The sequence below is a fragment of the Alligator sinensis genome, unplaced genomic scaffold (assembly GCF_000455745.1).
Source record: "Alligator sinensis unplaced genomic scaffold, ASM45574v1 scaffold93_1, whole genome shotgun sequence".
NCBI classification, from domain to species: domain Eukaryota; kingdom Metazoa; phylum Chordata; order Crocodylia; family Alligatoridae; genus Alligator; species Alligator sinensis.
Window position 1 is genome coordinate 1,051,984 of NW_005842243.1, and position 20,664 is coordinate 1,072,647.

A 20,664-nucleotide genomic window follows, 5' to 3' on the forward strand; every position below is an offset into this window, starting at 1 on the left:
TCTGACCAACCAAGCTCCGATTCTGGGCAGTGCACGCTGCCACCACATGCGCTGCCCTGCTTTTTTAGGCATGGGGTTTTTTTGCCCCCTGGCGTTGCAAAGTAACCATGCAGGGAATGCCTGCATATGCACATGCGTGGCATGTGGCACGACAGATGGGTCTGTGGCACTGCATACCACATGTCCACGCTCATCTGTACATGTCTCAAGAGTCATAGTAACACCGTTTCCAGTGAGGGTTAACTCTGGGCCATGCTACCTAACGTGTTAGGGTAACTTCTGTCTGCTCCATAAAGATAAAACAAGGATTTTGCAGTCCTTCAACATCCCAGGATGCACTGCTTCTCCCCCACCCAAGCCAGATGCCAGACCTATGCTCACCAGCTCTCTATGGCACGTCAGAGCTGGGCAGGCAAGAAATGGTATTAATCTTTAATGTGAGACTGCTCACAAAATATTCTAACTTTAACACCGCTTAACATTCCACAGATCTACTATGGTCTAAACTTATTGTCTAACTTCACCCTATAAGTGTCCTGAATTACTCTCACCAATTTATAATACTTCCCTCTGAGACCAAGCTAGAAGCTTTTTTATATCCAGGGTCTCTCAAGATTTATTAATTCTCACAAGAGGCTCTGCTTCATTGTATATCTGTTCCTGAGACTGTGTGGGCCCATAGCAGGACTTTGATCTAAAAGCAGAGGCCACTCTTACATACTCTGGAGTCACAGCAGAAATAACAATAAATGAAAATAGAAGCGATTGCTGCATTCTTGCATATTCTTCCCCCACCCAGCATGGGAAAGATAACCATCTTATTTCTGTTCATTTTATAATAGAAGTTAGCAAAAAAACTGAGGAAACTTAAAAAAAAACTGCACTTGGAGAGACTGGAAAAGACAAAATTCAGGTGGCTAGATAATATTAAGGTTCTTATATGTAGCTGACTTGCCTGGTAAGGAAAGAAAGAACTAGATACATGGGTTGTAGCAAATTGATTCCAATGATTTCTAGGAGCATTTATTCTTAACTTTCCCCTCTGGTCCCCACTACTACAACCAGTCTATCATGTAACACTGACATGGTGTATTCTCTAGGAATTTGCAGCAAAGGTTGCTTCCAGGGTTCTACTCACAGGAGGATTCCTGTAAAACAGCCAGTTCGCAAACCTGTAAACACGCCAGGTCTCCAGTCAGGCTCTTAAGATAACACCATATTAGTTAATGCTTCAGAGTGTCCTTGAAAACTGTGCATTTAAATTCATTGTAAAGCAAAGAGGGAAGACAGCTAAACTCCTGATTGCAGAAGCTGGTGAACAGCTGCTGAACACTTGGTGGGCTGCAAATGCTAGGAAAACATTTGATAAAGCAATATGCCTCAAATGCTGCATTTTCTAAAAAATCCTTGGTTGGGGGTGGGAGTAGGGAAGGAAAATTGAACTTTTGGGGGGAAAGGAATCCTTTGTGAAAGGTTCCCACAGACAATCAAAGAAACATTTGCTCTTCTCTGTGGCTGCAGAGAAGCTGAGGACATGCATGATTTGTTCTGAAAACATACTAGCTCTCATTTCAAAAACAAAAGTGTACCCATTCAAATGGCTTTGAAATACCCATGAAATAGGATTTCTGAAGAGAAACGTGCATATGGATCCAATATAAGACAAGTACATGTTATTCTTCGGCCAAACATTTAAGAGTGAGCATAATGTTTAGATATAGAGGCTTACTAAAGGAAAGACTTCAAAATAATTAAGAAAAGATTCCTAGGTTTTAAGGAAACCTTTTTCTATAAAATGCTACCTAAAAAATGTCAAGTCTCTCTCTTAGATCATTCATGCAATTGTGCTTTTGCATTTAAATTTTCCAGTATTCAATAGTCTGGAGAATGGCAAGACTTCAACAATTTGTTGTTCAGATATATGCAGGAAAAAGGAGCATTAAAGGACTGCATCCTTGACAAAAGGTCTCTTTCAAGCATCCAACTTCAGCAGTACTTTCCTGTAGCTACCCAATAAATAAAAAGTACACTTTCTTACAAATTCAGGGGTTCTATTCTGATGGGCTCTGCACAGACAAACAACAAAGGGAATGATTTGTTATAATAATATTTAGCATTTATATAGCACTAGCAAATAAAGGCCACTACTGGATTGGGTTCCATTGTGCCTGGTGCAATAATATAAACTTACAACACTTAGCCATAGCTTACAGTCTAAAAGGCAAAATGCAGCAAGTAGATAACAGGCAGGTTGGAGTGGGCAGGGCAAGATTAATATAACAACATGGGCACAAATCTTAGCCAATCAGTAGCAGTGATCACTGGTCTCCAAATAACCATCTCTTCTTTCTTCCCCACCCCCTCAGTAATTTGTACCCTTCTCTATTTCCTTCTTCAATCCATTTAACATGCTTTTATCCAACCATCATCATTAGATGTACAATTTACAAAACGCCTTTTTACAGACGAACTTATGAACTCCAGTTCATCAGCCTACTAGATTAACCAAAAAATTATGGATTAAATACAGACATTGGATTTATGACACATTATAACATGCCTAACATATGACACCCCAGGTAACCTCTCTACTACTTACCAGCTATATTCTATCACCAGGTCTACATTCCTCTTCCCCCCCGCACCTGCGTCTCACCCATTGACTGCCTCAATTTGCTTTCTCATTCTCTCTCACGTGCCTATTGGCCTCTGGCTCCTTTTCTATTCCATCCAGGAAGAGCGCAGACCAACTGCAACCTAATGAAGGGTATTTGTACCCACAGGCTTGCAAAGAAGAATTTTTCCAATTATTTTAGTTGGTCTAATAAAAGATATCAGGTTTACTCAGGGAACCTTGTCTGCCTGTGTCCTTGGACCAACATGGCTACAATCTATACCTCTAAAAGTATGTTGATATTTTTCTACATATTTTCATACACACTTTGTTCCTTAAATAAAACTTTTCTGAACGTTTCCTAAAAGGAATGGCTTCAGTGTGATGTGGAACAGGTTATTTGAGCATTATATGCTGTGTCTACACATTGGAGATGTTTTCTCTATGCAGAGTAGGTTGGTTTAATTGCCAGTCCGTCAGGGAACCCACCTACAGAAACAAAATGATAGCTCTCATAAGGATGTCTCCACCCAGGGTATATCTGGGACACCTGATATGGGAGGGCAAGAGGGACAGCCATGGGACTCTTCAGCCTGGAAAAGTGCTCAGGGGTGACCTGGTGGCAGCCTATAAGTACAGCCTATAAGGGGTGTGCATCAGGATTTGGGGGAACACCTGTTCACCAAAGCACCCCAAGGGATGACAAGGTCCAACGGTCATAAACTCCTCCAAGGTCGTTTTTGGCTGGAAATAAGGAAAAAACTTCTTTACTGTTTGAGTCCCCACAGCCTGGAATAGACTCCCTTCATAGGCGGTGCTAGCACCTACTCTGGACTCTTAAGAAACATTTGGATGCTTATCTTGCTGGGATCTTTTGACCCCAGCTGACTTCCTGCCCCTGGGGCAGGGGGCAGGAGGCAGGACTCTATAATCTCCCGAGGTCCCTTCCAGCCCTAATGTCTATGAACTTGGTATTTGAAAATATATTATTCTAACCATTTGCATGTATGCTGTTGCTTTCCTCCAACTTCCAGCTGCCCCATTTAGATCATAAGCTTTGGGGAATGGTGGGCTTCATACTTTCTGAAAATCAGATCCCTTTCAAGTAGTCAAAGTCACTATTCAGACTTCTGAAAATCTTGGACTTGGCTTCAGTGGGATCAAAAGGGGACTCTTTAGGAGAGGAGGCAAGAGTGAAGATTTCTGGCTCTCCTGCACCTTTGTACACGTTTTTCATCGTCAGACACAAAATAAGTACCCGTGCTTTCTACATTTCTAAAAAGTGAGTTATTTTAAAAAATAATTTGCAGATTTCCTTTAGTGATAAGTTACCCAGGTCCCAAAAATGTGAAGAACATATTTAGTTTCCAAAGAAGCCTCCTTTCCAAGTCACTATCCTAACAGAACTTTACTTTACAGACTGAGTAGGTGTCAAGTGTCTTAATGTCTTGTCTTATACAAACATTTGGATTTTTGTATATCATTTTAATTGTGTTATCATTTTAATTAAAAACTGCATATAAAATAATACAGAAGAAATAATACAGAAAAAAACTGCACATAAGCAATACCTTTTTCCACAAACACTATAAGAATATACATCTGATCTTATACATAATGAGATCAGTTTATTTGGCCCAAACTTTGAAAAAAGCTTGGGACTGTATACCTAACAAGACAGTGAAAATACATACTTGGAAACGGACGGTGAGAAAATCCAAGCTAAGCAGAAAGACTTAATTGCAAAATCTATGTAAGCAGGAAATATAATGCTGTTATGTATCCAGATATTTTCTTTCAAAAGAAACCCAGATGTTGAAAGTGCAGGTTGGGGCAAGGAAGAACACTTGTCATTCATCAGAGAAATGATTGTTGGAGAATTGCCATTGACTGAATATGAACATACCAGCCTTTGTAGGCATTGACTTCACAATGTTGTAGGCCATGTAAAACGTTATGGCATGTTTACATGCCAAGAGCAAGACACATTTCCTGTTTTTTCAGTTACATTAAAAATCATTACAAGATTTAAGAATACCTTAAAAAATGAGTCAACTCTAGAGAACTTCTAATTATTCACAAAAAAACCCTCATTTGGTTTAGATAAAGGATAAGAAAACAAAAATCTGATTTCTATGAAGTTTTGAATCCAATGTAGGTGACAGCCGATATGCGTTTATTCAAAGGATAAGAGAGGTAAAATCTGGTAGTGAACAGCAGTAAAATCAGAGAGAAGCACTGGCAAGGGTAGAACACTGCACCCCACCCCTGAAAAGAATGGTACAGTCATTGTTATTGTGCTCTTTTCCCAAGTATGGACTTACTTATTTCATGTTACAGCAAGACGACTTAGTTTTAACCAAGTATTTCACTCTTGTGACTCAACATTTAATGCGAGTGCGACTTTGAAACATATTTGCAAAAAATGGGAAAGAAGCCATGAATGGATCCTAGATTCTATCACATACTACACCCCTGTCCCGTCCCGTTCCCCCACCCGCCTCGCTCCCCCCGCAAAATACATGTATCTTTTGGGGGGTGGGGGGGGCGGGGGAAGGCAAAATGGAGAGAAAAAGATTTTTCCAGAGCAGGGACAGAGCCTAAACTTCAACTCATTCACCCTCCCTTTCCTGCACTGGCAAAAGCTATAGCTTCAACCCTTTCACAGCTGTGAAACTAGCTTCTGAAGACAATTCCATGGACAGGATTTTGAAGAGAGCTAAAAACAGTCTGCAAAGCTGTGAAATAGGAGGAGAGAGACCAGGAGTAGCTAACACAGAAAAAATGCTGAAGAAAGGGTAGTTTGATTAGTGGAACTTCAAAACTATTAAACAGGAGGGGGGCCATTAACAGCTGTGGATTGAAGAGAGATTAGGAAGAATCAGGTACATTGTAATGAACAATGAAGTTAACTGACTTCCTCAGTGTCACCTGACTAGAAATGCTAACTGCTGCTGCTAGGCAGCTGGTTTTAAAACATTAAGTTTTAAATTAAGTGGAACAGAAATCCAGGTGGTGTGTGACCACACTAATGCTGGACCTGCATCTGCTGGACTCCAGCCTTCCCTGGCCTTCTACTGGAGAGACGAGAAGGTAAATAAACAGCAGCCATCTTACAGCATCTCCAGGCTTCTGATCTGGGCAGAAAAATCAGCTTCCCCACTTCAGACTCGCACCCCAATTTTGGAATGCTAATATTTGGAAAAAGGGTTTGTGTGGTATGTGATTAAATACAGTGTAAAGGCCAACATCCCCAATATTTCACTATTGCTTTCTCAAAATTACAGTTTAAGATAAAGGTATCCTGCATCGTAGTAGTTAGGAGTCAAAGAAACCTCAAAGGATATAAAGGTATATAGTTTTCAGGCAAGGATTCCCAATTTCTAACAGATAATAAAACTGTCTTCTGTGGAAGAAGAGAAGTCACAAGCAATTTTTATAATAGTTTAGCCATGCTGTGCTTTAGTTTACATCTTATCCTTTCAAGCTTTATAAAGTGAATTCCCCATTAAATTGCTTAGAGGATCATATTTTATCTTTTATTAGGAAGTAATAGCTTTTTGGGGAGGTGGGGGAGAGGTGTGTTCAGTAGGGAGGAAATTGCTTTAACGGCCACAATTCTATTATCCCCAAATAGGAGACATGATATCCATTTCCTGAGAGCCTAGACCAAAGCAAGCCACCTGCTAAGGACGCAAATAATAAGCAGCAGGAAAGAAGAGAGAGTTGCAGATGTCACATTTAGGATTGTTGTTTGTTACCTTCTTGGCGATCCATCATCATGCGGCTGAATAATCACCACCTTTACTGTCACCGATGTGCGTAAAAGGTCAATCATCTGTTCGTGAGTCAAGGTTGCCACCGCCACTTTGCAGATCTCAACTAGACGGCTCCCTTGCCTTAAGCCAGCTTTCCATGCAAAACCAAATGGCTCCACATCTGCTACTATCCCTTCGAAGTTAACATGGAATCCAAGCTGGCCCAACCCATTCCTCCGCAGGGTCATTTCCGTTGTTTCACATCCTCTGGTCACTATCTAAAGGAGCATCAGATTGTTATGCTATTGTCTCTGTAGACTCATTTACTTGGAAACACAAAAGAATCAGTTTTCAGGTAATATAAAGCTTTGTAATGGTATGACAATAGCATAGTCATTTACGTTGGACTAGAGGCTTGTGTGTACAGCACAATACATGAAGCTCTTTAGAGCCTTAAAATTTGACTTCCCTGGAGAAACCAGATGTCCTGTGTCAAATTTCTATCTTTTCTTCAACATGAGGATGTTTATATTTCATTCAATACTTAGCAGTTGCCCTAGCTTCAAAACACAAGGCAAGCAAAATATAAACCTGCCATTTACTTTGTCCATTGTTGGCTGACTGACTGCAGGTGTGTGGATGTTTTTTTCCCCCCCAAGACAATATTAACCTTGAGATTTAAGATGAGACAAACCAAAAGAAACATTTCAATTCTAGAAGGTTGTCTCCCTTTCTGTCTTAGCCAAGATCATATGCGTTTCTCTGGGTATACAATCAGATTCTGAACCAGACAGACACACAACATCTTCAGATATAGGTATAATTACAAATAGGTTAAGACTGTTTGGGCGCATCCCCATGAGCATGCACGTGTGATTTGTGGCGTTGCAAACCAATCTGTGGCATTGCAAACTGCATGCACCACATGTGTAGGCATTTGCTGTGCTGCTAATTTGAAGCATGACAGGTTTTTTTGAGAGTCAGAAAAAAAACAGGACAATGCACATGGTGGCAGCATGTGCCACCCAAAACCAAAGCCTGCCCAGCCAGAGCCACTGAACAGGCTCCACTTACCCAGATGGCTACTGCTGGAGCCCCAACCCTACCTGGGGCAACTTGCCACACCCCAGAGTGTGCATGCTAGTTGCCCCCACGGAATACATGTCCCTACTCACGGGGATGTGCCCTTTATGTCACTAGGAATTTTAGTAATGGGGAATTAAGATCCTTCACACTTAACTGGAAGGTAGTCTGGCATTATATGGAATAATCAAATACTTCCAATTTTAGCTTTTTCTAATGAGATATAGATGTATATCTATATATATGTTTTTACTTCCCTCTTACTATATAAAAGTCCTCAACTGTTTTGCAAATGCTAAAGAAAATCTAGAGGCAGTACAGGAATTTGTGCAATGCTACTGCACTAACCTTTTACTTTGGAGACCAAAGTAGAAATGCAAGTTTAACTTACGATGCAAGTTAAAATGAGTTTGCTGGCCAATTCTTTGTTCTTTTGCCCACATCAAAAAATTGTTTTGCTTAAAAGACGACCATAATTGGACCACTGTGAAATATTACGTTTCAGGTTTGTCTATACCAAATCCTAGAGCTGTCCACCCAAGAATCAGGAAAAGAAGGTAATAATCTACTTCATAGCCCCTAATTCTAACCATTAAATGGCTGACTGAAAAGGTTTTGCTCTGCACAACTTATGCATGGCCCGTGACAAGCTCAAAGATGCTGCTCATGGGCCCAGTTAAGTGCTTAATAGGCTTATAAAGATGGGAGAAAAAAATTTGATTTTTAATGGTGCAGCTTTTCCATAGTTATTTATTATTTCAAATCATATAATAAAGCTGTACTTAAGACTGAAGCTGTCCTTAATATTCTACAGAGCTAAGTCCATATAAATCTTAGTTCATCTCTCAGCAAGCTTCCTTGCTTGATGCGACAGGAGTAGTGCAAGACACCTTCAGAAGACACACTGGAACAGGTAATCAGAGCAAGAGCAAGCATTGAGAGACCCAAAGGAAAAGAGACAAATTTTATATAGTCATGTTAGGCACTCTTACTACCTGAAAGTAGGGACAGACATTCAGCACTTCTTATCACAAAATAAAATTTGTAAGCAGATTTCTCAGGTCACCTAACATATGCAGTAAATATCACAAGAATATTAGCTAGCTTTAATTTACCCTGTTACAATAAAAACCTGGTTAAATTTCCCACACAGATGCTAAAATTATAAATTTTTAAGCCACGAGTCACTAATTAATGGAACTTCTCTCAGAAAATGAGTTAGGTAGAAACTCATAACGACTATCAGAATTCATTTCACTGTCAACATTTTGCTGAAAAACTTACATTTACGTAACTTAAGCCCATAAATGCTTTTTGCATCTATAATAACGGGAGGGGAGATGACGGGAACAAGATGTTAAATCAAAAGAAATTATATGAAGAATGATATTGAATGGGAAATTATCCATAAAAATATTTAAATGGTATAGATGGTTTAAATACTCAAACCTAAGTTTTCAAAAGTGGCTAGCAAGATATCTTACAAAAAATCATTTTTCAGAGGGACCCAGCTCAGCTATTTCAAACTGCTTTAAAAGATGTTTTAAGTTGGGGTTCCAGGAACGACTAATCAGTTTTGAAAATTGAGGCGATAGGGTACCGAACATTAGCCTGGCAGTTTGTGCTTTGATGCCCTTTTTAAGAACCCATTACTATCAAGACTCCTCCATTTCATCTTTTATTATTTAGATTTTGATTATCTGTAACTTTAGAAAACTTGTTATACCAATATTCTAGTAATATGCATACTGTACAAACGTGAGAACAGAGACCATCACGTTTTTCCAGCACTGTGAAGTTTTAGTTTACGTGGTGATTTTCATGGAACGTGCTTTCCATGCATTAATATGTAAAGCCCATGATTGCTACTTGACACAACATGAGGGGCTTTTGATTTAATAGGACAGTATCTATTGCTCCTGTAATTACTGTTCTTACACGTATTTCAGCAATCCTATGTAGGGAACCTACTGAAAGCACAATTTCATGGATTTTGTTAAATCCAGCATTGGCTGTGAAATCTATGGAAAAAAAAAAATAAAACAAGAAAACTTACTTAAAATAAAATGCTGGCTCCCAGAGAGAGCCAACAGTCCTCAGTGGGGGGAGGGGGGGTGCAGGGAGAGGAGGGCTGCCCACTGGAAGGGCTACTGGCAAGCTGGCTGCTGCCCCTCCCCTCGCTGTTGATGGGCTATGAGGGCTACCTGTCATGTGGTACTGCTCCTTTCCATCAGTCAGCAGCTAGAGGTGGGGGGGTTACATGATGGACAACCCTCATAGCCAATCAGTGGTGAGGGGTGGAGCCACTGGGGCCCCTCGGCCAATGGGAGGCATAGGGGGCCCACTGCACTACACTCACAAAATGTCTGATGGGCTCCACGTTCTGCCTGCAAAAATCAGTGGGCAGCCCCCTCAAATTCTGTAGGTCCTTAATCATATGTTATGAACTGAAAGCTTTGAGCTGGAAGCACAAAGAATTGGAGAAGGCTAATTGTTCTTTATTACAATTTTTATTACAAGATACTGGTGCTCAACCTATGGGCTATGGGCCAGATCTGACCCACAAAGCCATATCATCTAGTGCACAGGACTTCCAACAGGTTTGGAAATTTGGGAGTGAGGGAGGCGTCAGCATTGCCACTCCCATACTTCCAAACTTCTAGACCCCTGGGAAGCACCACATACTAGATAATGTGGCCCTACATGCTAGACTGTGCCTATGTAGGGTCTCTCTAACACACTGCCGGTTAGGCATTCAGTGTCACTGGCACACTGGATTTCACCTGCGGACTAACTCCATGTGCCAACTCCACACAGGATCCAGCCCATGGACCAATTCCACGCCACTCCTCTAGTCTACAGGACCAGAAGGTCAGGCACCACTGCCCTAAGAAAAATATTGAACAGATTCATTTATAATATGCTAATGAGATGAGAAATGTGACCACTGGCACTGTATTAAAGATGACTTTTGCACCTCTGATGCATTTTTGTTATGCTTCATTTTTTAAAGAGTTCATCAGTAGCATCAGAACATCCTAAGCGCACACAGAAATCCAGCCAGACGTCCTTTCTTCAGCATTACGTGAGTGTAGCACTCATGTCACAAACAGTTATATCTATCTATCTATCTATCGATAGATAGATATCTATATCTAGAAATAGATATGACTATTTGTTACATGAGTGCTGCACTCACGTAATGCTGATGTAGATAATCACAGATACCACATCCAGATGTGCAGGGGTGTGCACCTGCAATGGCACAAATAGTAGCAGCACAAATTTGTGCCACTACTTTGCATCACAGCGCATGCCCCTGCACATGCTTTCTGTCCAGATAGATATAGATATCCATCTTATATATACATATATCTATATCTAGATAGATATAGATACATGTATGTATACATGTGTGGTGACTGAGTGGTTAATGCATTTGTCGTTAGAAGATGGCTTTTAAATACCAGTAGTGCTGCAGCTTTCAAGTTAACTTCGAAGGAAAAATATATACACAGTAAAAAAGAGGGAAAAAAAAAAAGAGGAGAGAAGAGAAGGGAGGAGGAGAAAGGGAGCTTTTATAATAAATGTAGGGTTCGAAGGTTTGGGGTAAGAGAAAGAAAGGGTAGGACATGGTTCAATGGAACAAAAATATGAAGTAATTAGGGGTTATAAAAATTACGTTAGTGATAACAGTTCCTTAATTGTTATTGCCCTTAAATTGGAGGCTTAAGGCCAAGAGGCTATTTAGCCCAGAATATGGTTTTTACCTTAAAGCACTCTCAAGTTAGACACAAATAAGTCTTGTACTATACAGATTAACTGAAATTGAAGGTAATTCAAATCAAATTAGTTTTGTTGTAACATTTAGTCTCAAAATCCAGTTTTTACAAATAGGCCTTAAATTAATGTTCTGAAAATTGAAGTGTTTTTCACATAGTGTATATAACAGAATATCTTCCCTTAGAGGATCAATACATATAGCTTTCGAGCTTCCTTAGTCCTCAATTTTTTCCTCAATGAATTTACATGTATTGGGCAATTCAAAGAATGATAAATAACGCAACAAATTCTGTTACATGATGTGGCAATGACATCAGAAACTAACATTCATCTGTTGACCTTATTTTCTTCAGAGCTGAGCCAATTTATAGATTTTTTTCCCCCCTAAGTCAGTCAATTTAGACCAATGAATCAAAGAGCAAAACATAATATTCTTCTAATTTTCAGAAGAAAAATATTTGTACAACAACAGAAGCATACAAATATTATCCAAGATTTCAATCTGTTTTGGAAGAAAGAATCCATCAGACATGATAGGTGATCATTTGGGACCTGATCCTTTGCAGTGCTAAGCATAAACTCCTGAGTTTGCAGTATCTGCATTACTTGATGTCACATTAACTTAGTGCTAGCCAGTTCATGGGGTCTGCTTCAGATCCATCAGTCTGTATAAAATTAGGTCTAGTGATTTTTTTCCCCCCCATGGACACTTCAATTCAATATAAAAATCTGACACCACTAAACTCATTAAAACAATGGCTAAAAGGTCAAAGTCTAACTGAAATAGGAGTGTGGGTACATCAGTGTTTTATACCCTACAGTCCTTCAAAACCCATTTATAACAGCTAAGGGTCAAAACATTTTGATGATGGGGGCACAGAGGATGTGAATAACTCCACCTATTGGTTCTGATATCTTGTTTTAATTGATTTAACTGCCTTCATTTTCCTCCAGTCAGTTAGGTAGATTGACAGCTCTCCAATACAGTTCAGGGTTCTATGCAAGTTATTATCCAAGGCAAAATTATTAATGTAAAGGGATTTTTAATGTACAGGGATAATTAAAGTAAGTGTACATATAAAAGGGATTTCCCAATGTAGGAACCGTTTCAAAATTGCATTTTTATTTTATTAAAGCAAAACATAGTACTGTTTTGAGGGGTGGGCTCTGACCACAGGACCACAGGGCTGGGAGCTAAGAATACAAGTTTTAATACTAGGTTTGACACCAAAACCCTCTGCAGTCTTGTACAATTCAGTTAAATTCTCTGCATCAGATTCTTCACCCATAAAAATGGGCTGATTATAGCTATTTATTCCGCATGGTGTTGTGAGGTTTAATGTTTGTGAAGCTCTTTGAAGAAGGGAAACACTATAAACATATAAAAATGGGGGGGGGGGTGTTTTGGTTCTCTCTCAAAGGATAGTAGACAAATAATTTTGCAGAAAAACTCTGTCACATCTTCTTGGAAAATATACTTACTTCTAGCCTTTGAACAACTTCTCTGATGTCCTCAGTACAATTATCCACTGCAGAAAGAAGAATACATTCTCCTCTTTCATAAAAGATTTTGATACTCATTAATCCAGATGTCCATCCAATCACATCTCTGCAGGAGCAGTTAAACACAACATTTTTTGACTCCTTTTCAATCAACATAATAAATTCATTCGAGATTCCAAGGAGACATTCTATGTCTGCAGACTGGCCAAAGTCTCGAGCAATCACATTCCACATAATTGCACCAACACTAAATAAATGTGCATCCTTTCTTGGTTTCACTTTTTCTTTCTTCTTTGCCCCGAGGGTAATAAAACTGAACTTTGCTGAAGTATCCACTGTAGCTGTCGTAACAAAATTTTCAGCCAGATCTTTTAGGTATTCTTGACGTGTCCTGGTGGCCATAGCTCGGAATTTTTCAGATTTGTGGGCTGCATTTTCAGCATTAATAACTTTGGCTAAAAGAAAGTCCCTAAAGACTGCCGATTTGGGGAAAGTTACTCCTTTGGGGATGGGCGGACCAAATGCTGGCACGTCTTTTGATCTTGAAACTCCAACACTGTAAATGAGAAAGATGCCATGTTCTAGGTTAGTTGCAAAGTCATGTACTCTTAGATTTCTGGTTTGAGGATGTCATCCTCACCTCCTGGACTAGTTGTGGAAGCAAATAATAATCAATCATTATATATATCAAATCTGCTATTGCAAGAGCAATGCAGATTACTTTTTTATATCTTCAAGTCTCTCATAGCTTTAACAATAAAAAGTAAAAATAATTAGAGAGCGTCCTAAATATATTATATTTGACTACAGTTATTTGTTGAAACAAACTTTTCATGGGGATGCTCCATTTTCATAAAACTTCCATCAACATTTTGCACCTCCAGAATAAAAATTTTGGGTAAAAACCAGATAGACACCTTCCCCAGAACAGGCAATAGCCTGGTAGTCAGAACACTCACCTGAAACATACTTCAAGTCCCAGTTGCCAATTATATTACACTGCTTTTTCACAGAAAAAATTGAAACATCTCAGGTTTGTCCTAATGATTAGGAGAGGTTTTGAAATTCCTCTTTCATGGGGTAAGAAAATAGTTTCCAACTCAGCTTTACTAACTAATAAGTGTAATGTCATAATTTTTCAGAAACGCAGCTTTAAGAATACTCAGAATGTAAAACCTAGGATATTTGGACAGCAGTAAAGGATCAGCTTTAGAGAAGGGTTCGGTTACTAAGCCATGATCATTTGTGGCTTGAGTTTAGAGGCTTTTCATCCATTTCAAGGACATTCCCCGAGGCCCTAAAGCTAATAAATATCCAGTCTTCCAGTTCTTTCAATCCTCAGCCAGGTTTTAAGTATGAATCTGGCATTGAGGGAGAGGCCACTGGTGACAGGTACATGTGTATGATAGGAGCATTTGATTAAGATTTTTGGGGCTGTCTAGCCTAAACGATGAAATTGTAAGATAACTTCAGTTTTCATTCTAGAGCACTAAAAACAAAATTTAGGGAGCGATATTCCAAGGCAAACAAAAACATCTTTAATACATGATCATAAACACAACTGACATTTTTATAAGCTGTTTTAACTGAAAGGGCTTAAATATACTCTACAAACTAAGCAGAGAGCCTACTTATACCGTGACTGAAACGGTCGCATACAAGATCACACATTATAAGCATTAGCAAACACCCATGAAAGAAAAAAAATATTGCTTATTAAATATGATCTGGATTAATTAGTTCAGACAAACAACTTGGTTTTATGACCCATCAAAAGAGAGCACCCTAAGTGATATGGTGTGCCCCAACAATTTGCTAAATCATTAACTTAATACCAAGTACTTAAAAAAAGGAACAGGTCTACCTACTAAATCAACAATTCTTTCCTGAAACACTGAGGTGCTTCTTGAAGTACTCCTAGGTAAATCATCAACTGGCTTCATCCTGCTTAGTTTCCTAGAACTTGCGGCACAAATTAATGTGGCAGCAAGAGTTGGCACATTGTCAAATTCGGAACCTAATGCCAATGCCTCTTCAGAGGAGAGACTTTTATCAGTCTTGTTTCTTGTATGATGCTAAGTATAGATATTAAGCATCTTATAAAATGACTTGACTAAAGGACACTGCTTTCCTAAAAAAAAGGAAGTTAAAAAAGAAAAAATAATAATCTCCATTGTTATGCTTTTAACTCTTATTTTGACAACCTGGCCTCCTTTTTCTACACCCATAAATCACCTAAACAGATCTACACATTCTCAGGTATGTCTACAAAATTGTGCCCATTAAAACATATATGACAACTGTAATTAATTCACAAGCATAATTTATTTAACTGATATTATGATTCCCCAACACCATTGCTACCTCTCCTCTTCCCCTGTAATTACCAAGTCCTAATATCTGCTCGCTACTGGATAGACACGCACCGTTACATCGGTTTGATATTGGATCAGTACCGATATAAAGAAAGTTGGCTGCGTCGGAAATCGCCCTGAAGTGGCCGATAAATATCTGCGTGTGCGTACAACTGCAGTGCAGCACACAGGCAGCAAGAAGCAGAGCCCAGCAGCGCATAGCTGGTAAGTCTGTTGTGGTGGAAGGGGAGGGGGGATGAAAGGGTCATGGGGGGTGCAGATTAACGCCCCCTGTGGAGAGGGAGGGAGTGGACATGGGTAAGTGCTGCCTAGCTGGGGTGAGGCCGGCATGGGATGGAGCCATGGCTCATTGGGTGCGGGGCCAGCTCCCACCACTGCGCGCACCCTGGGAGGACACAGGGGGAGGGGAGGGCATGTGCCCCTGGATCAGGGCAGGTGGGCTGCAGCTGCGGGCTGGAGCCGGGGCTATGCTGCACTCTTCTCAGCAGTGGCTGGGCTCTGGGTGGGCAGCAGCAGCACTGGGAGTAAGGCTACGGAGGGGGCTGCAGCCACTCCAAATTTCATGGTAGCCCCACTACCAGCGCCGCCCCTGCCCGCCCAGTGCAGCCCTGGCTCTTCCTGGCACATGAAGGGAGGTGAGGGTTGAGCTAGGGCAGGGTTACGGGAACCCAGGCCCCACTTAAAAGAGCCCAGCTCAGCCCCAGCTCCAGCCCACAGCTGCAGCCCACCTGCCCCAATCCAGGGGCACATGTCCCCCCTCCCCACCATGCCCTCCCAGGGTGCGCACAGTGTCAGAAACTGCTGCCCCACCCAGATGAGCTGCAACTCCAAACCACACCTGCCCCACCCTGGCTAGGCAGTGCCTGCCCCTGCGCCCTCCCTCCCTCACTGCAGGGGGCATTGATTTTCTTCCCACGTGACCCTTCCCTCCCCCCATTCCCCTTCCACTACAACAGACTTACCAGCTGCATGCAACTGTACTGGAAATCAGATCAGTATCGGCCAATGTACCTTCTTAAGTATTGCCTATCAGTATCGGCCCCCAAATTCTCCATGAGTGCACCCCTACTACTGGATAATTCAGTATGTGAAATCCCATAAAAAAAGCAAACTAACTAAAATTTACTGCAGGTACAGAAGAGGCAGCTAGGTTTTAAAAATTATTTCTAAAATTGAAGCAATGTAGAAAAAATTAATTTAACTTTCTCAAGAATATACAAAATTGCTAGATGTTCCACTGGAGTCAAATGAGCAAGTTTAGAACTTAATAAAATATCTACTCACCTATAGCACACATTCTCAGTGCAAGGATTATGCACTTTGACTATAACAAACACATGTTGAAAGTGAGAACGAATATTTTTTGGAGTAAAAGGAAGTGCTCCAGGCTCTTGGAAGACAATGGTAACAATATCATTTCCTATATGCCTTTTCCTTAGAAGCTACAGATGAGAAACAGGCATTACATGAGTTAGTTATGAAACAATATTTTAGTTCATAGCAGCAAAAACAACTGACAGCTTAATTTTAAAAAAGTGTCATTTCAGAGAGATTCTTTTAATGCTCATGTCTACTGTGGGTGTCTACACTGCAATGCAGTACAGTACAGAAATACTCAGATTAGCTCTTAATGAACTAACTTAAATACCAGAAACAGTAGAGCTGCATTAGCTCTATAAAAGTTCTCTTCTAATCCACCCTAATATTACATACTCCCTTGACATCAAAGCTAAAAAAGTTGGCCTGTATAGTGTTCTGTGCTAACTATAGTATGCTACTTCTAGTACTTGAACTAGCTTATTTAGCTATATTCACTGCACTGTAGTACAGTATAGACATACTCTACCCAAGTTATAGCCATAGGAAACTGGGTAGGAAAGAGGCTGGCTCGGGAGGGGGGGGGGGGGGGGGGGGGGGCGACGACAAAAGCTGGGCTAAACTGATAAATTTACCCTCACTGAAGATACCTACACCCTTATCAGCAAGTGCAAGAGCAGGGAAGGCTGTGGAGCAAGGTGCTGCTGAAGGGGACACAAGGTTTGGCATAACTATGTGATGCACAATCCTCTGTGCTTTCCCAGGAGGGATCCAACCTATTCACAGGCCAGATCCAGCCCACGGACCATAGCTTGCTGACCTTTGCACTAAATTGGCCGCACCCAAACCTTTTTGCCTCATCGACTGGATGACTGGTACCAAGTCTGTCTGCAGACTGAATGCAGTTCATCAGCTTGATCTGGTGCGCTGTAGGGGGCCGGCCTGGCCTAGCCTGTGCTGGGGCCCAATGCAGTTGCATGGGGCTTGGAAATTTGGGAGCACCGTAGAGATAGTGTTAACTGCCAAATGCTGCCAAATTTCCGGACCCATGGGAAGCCCCACAGACCAGTTGACATGGCTCCGCAGGCTGGATCCAGCCTGTGGACTGGGGTTGAGCACTGCTGCTCTAAATCACTTGTCTTGCTTAGTTATGTCAAAACTAATACTTCAGCGATCTAAAAAAAACAAGCAGAGTTATACTATTGTTTACATATCAATAGCAAATAATAATATAACTCCGTTTGCCAAAAATAGCCTAATATTAATAGCAGAGATGCATTTATAGGTTTCATTGTGCCTATCAATACAGCGGTTACTCAGAAGCCAAGGGAAAGGTCCGAATAATGATGTTTGGAAGCACTCAATTAACAAAAATGTATAACCTTTAAAAGCATTCAAAATATCAGTACAGCTATAAAGGAAAAGACTGACCAGTGATAATACCCAGAAAAAGATTTGCCAAATATTAATTTCCAGTCTAATAAGTAATGTAATGTTTCCAATTTATCAGAGTAAACCCATGATAAATGACTGCTTAAGCAACTTAAGATGTACATTCACTGCATATAAATTATATTAGAAATTCATAATCAAGAATTTATTATTATTATATTAGCTATGTCAGGAAAAATGTAATTTGTTTAACTGCTGAACACTGCAGCTATATCCAAATGCTCAAGCCCGAATTCATATTTAGAGGTTATCGCTACCTTACAGGTCCAAAGTTACATGGTAGCTGAATTTGTGTCAGACCTCCCAATTAACAGATACTGTAAGGACACCAACATTTTAATGTGTATATTATTGTTACTGTGTAGCTGGTTCTAGCCTATTATTCCTTTTTGTTAGGGCAGCACTTGGGCCTATTTCTATCCCTCTCCATGGGGGCATTTAAACTGCAAGTTAAAGAAGCAACATACTTGTAAGATTGGATTTAGTATGTTACCAAGGTAACCATCGTCTCTTAAGCATATTCTTGTTCTTTGTAAACATGATAAAATATTTTTGGAGGTGCTAGTTAAACTGAAAATAATTGTAGGGCATTCAGCAAAAATGGGAGTCACTTACTGAGAGAAAAGTCTAAGGAATCTTTTAAACAAAAGCTCTGTATTGGGAATAGTAGTCCTTTACAGGAAAGCTGGTTGACATTAAGTTCTTAAACCTCTAGACATCTCAAAAGACATTAAATATGAATTTAAAAGTCGGTCAACATTCTTAAAACCTTACCAAGCTTGTTGAGATCTGAGTGACTTCTTCGGCATTTTGAAACAAAGTTAAATGTAACGCTACCATTATAAAATGTCTACCATGCATACAGAGTCAGTGAAGTGCAACACAATATGAGTGAAGGCAAGAGAGAGTGATGCCTGTGTACAAGGGGTCAGAATGCAAAGAACCAGAAAGGGGCAGGGGAGAAATAAGTTGTGGGTAAACTGGAACATGGGTGGGGGAAGTGCTCAGAACAGAAGGAGCAGTTATTGAATGGAGAAAAAAAAAGTTGAAAATTTTATCTGGAAAGCATAAATAATGAGAGTAGACTGAAAATGAAAGAGGAATTGATAGAAACTAAACTAAGTTGAAAGGTTTACCCATCCACCTTTGCCCCTTCCACCTACTCTCTCTTTCCAGCTTTCTTCCCCTAGCCACTTTCAAGTTCACTTTCCTCTTCCATTTCCATGTCTGCTCTATTTATTCATTTGCCTTTCTAACATTATTATGGAGATACTCATACCAAATACTAGAGTACACTAGGCATTTCTCAAGAGTGTATTTCAAGTCACAAAAGAGGATACACCAGACAATCTGACATCACTCTAGTATCAAATCTAGCTTGGTATGGTACAATGTAAAAATGAACCAGTAAAATGTAATAAGCAGTCAGTAAGAAATCAGTTGTATACAAGAATTTGAGAAAACAAAAGGGAATCTAGTCCGGAGAACGTTAGACAAGCATAGTTTGTTAAATTAAAAAAGATATTAGTTCCTGTACCAAATAGGAGATCATAAACACAACAGTTAACTCTAGTTTTCAGAAGTAAAAACGTATCTGAAGGAAAAATATTGGCCATCTTAAAATGTAGTGCTCTGATGAGCCATACCAACCAATCCCTGTCTGTGGAATTTCGACTACTGGTTGAAACTAGGAAACAACAAGGGATTCTTGTTGTGATCATTGGCTTAAAAATATCATTCTTCATTCAATTCAGTGATGAAATGTGGAGACAGTACAGATAAGGAAACCTTCAAACTTATTTTAGTACGTATCTAAAATAAGTGACTGAAAAATTCCAATTTGAATTATGTTTCAACACAATGAAAACAAATGCTAAATGATTTTTCAAATCAGACCTGGTTAAACTGAGTCGGATATATCTGTATGCGGATGGTTCCACCAGTGACTAATCTTATGTTCAAATGAAATCACACATTAATCTGAGTTTTAGGTTTTGTTTATTAAGATTGAAATGTAGTGTGTGAAATGATTTGAATTAATCAGATCTGACGATATATACGGAAGCAGACTGCAAATATGAGGAGAGGAAACTTGCAAGGGTATGATCTGGAAAGGGACTTTTGTAAGGGTAAGGTTTAAAGGGAAAGCCTTGAACTACAAGTTGAAGAGAAGGCCAATAAAAGGAGAAGGAACTGGCCACACCAGGGCTGGTAATCCTCTCTGTCCTATGGAAGGAGCAGCTGAATCGAAGGCCCCAGCCTATGTTGCAGCCAAAATGAAAATTACCTTGCTCTTTGGATCTCCTGCTGGCTCTAAAACTAGAGGGATGTCCTGATCAGTGACCAAGCAGGGCGTAGTTAAGTCCTGGAAGAAGCAACAGACAATTCTGGTGTGGCCTATTTCTGGCTCACAGGTATTTGAAATCTAACAAAAGCTCGATGCCTGCTCATTGGAGGTATTTTTCCAAAACGTTGAAGAATGCCTCAACATCTCAACCAGTGAACACAAGAGGCTGAACTCAGAAGGGTGAGGGCACAATCACTTCAGCATCAGTATGTGCCCCATAGGTTGGTGCAACATGTAAATGGTTTGGACTCCTCTGTTGCTGTTAGTACCTAAAAACAGAGGTTGCTATGCTTCCTGTTCTCTCCCTACTTGTGTATGTAGATATAATGAGCCAAGCCCTGCTGAGAAAGAAGTACTTATATGCCACAGGGCTTGTAAGCCTCTCTGTGCTGAAGATGAAATAAATTGTAACAGTGGCCTTGAGACTCCTAG

General features: G+C 40.1%; 1 protein-coding gene across 1 annotated transcript in view; it reads right to left on the minus strand.

Annotated features, from left to right (window-relative positions):
• Positions 1-20,664, minus strand: part of SIPA1L2 (signal induced proliferation associated 1 like 2) — a 261,532-nt gene that overhangs the window by 77,948 nt on the left and 162,920 nt on the right. Inside the window, exons 9-11 of the mRNA XM_014521704.2 lie at positions 16,401-16,558; positions 12,721-13,297; positions 6,376-6,650 (exon numbers count right to left, since the gene is read on the minus strand). Of these exons, the coding sequence (XP_014377190.1) occupies positions 6,376-6,650; positions 12,721-13,297; positions 16,401-16,558 (1,010 nt within the window). The remainder of the gene's footprint in view (positions 1-6,375; positions 6,651-12,720; positions 13,298-16,400; positions 16,559-20,664) is intronic.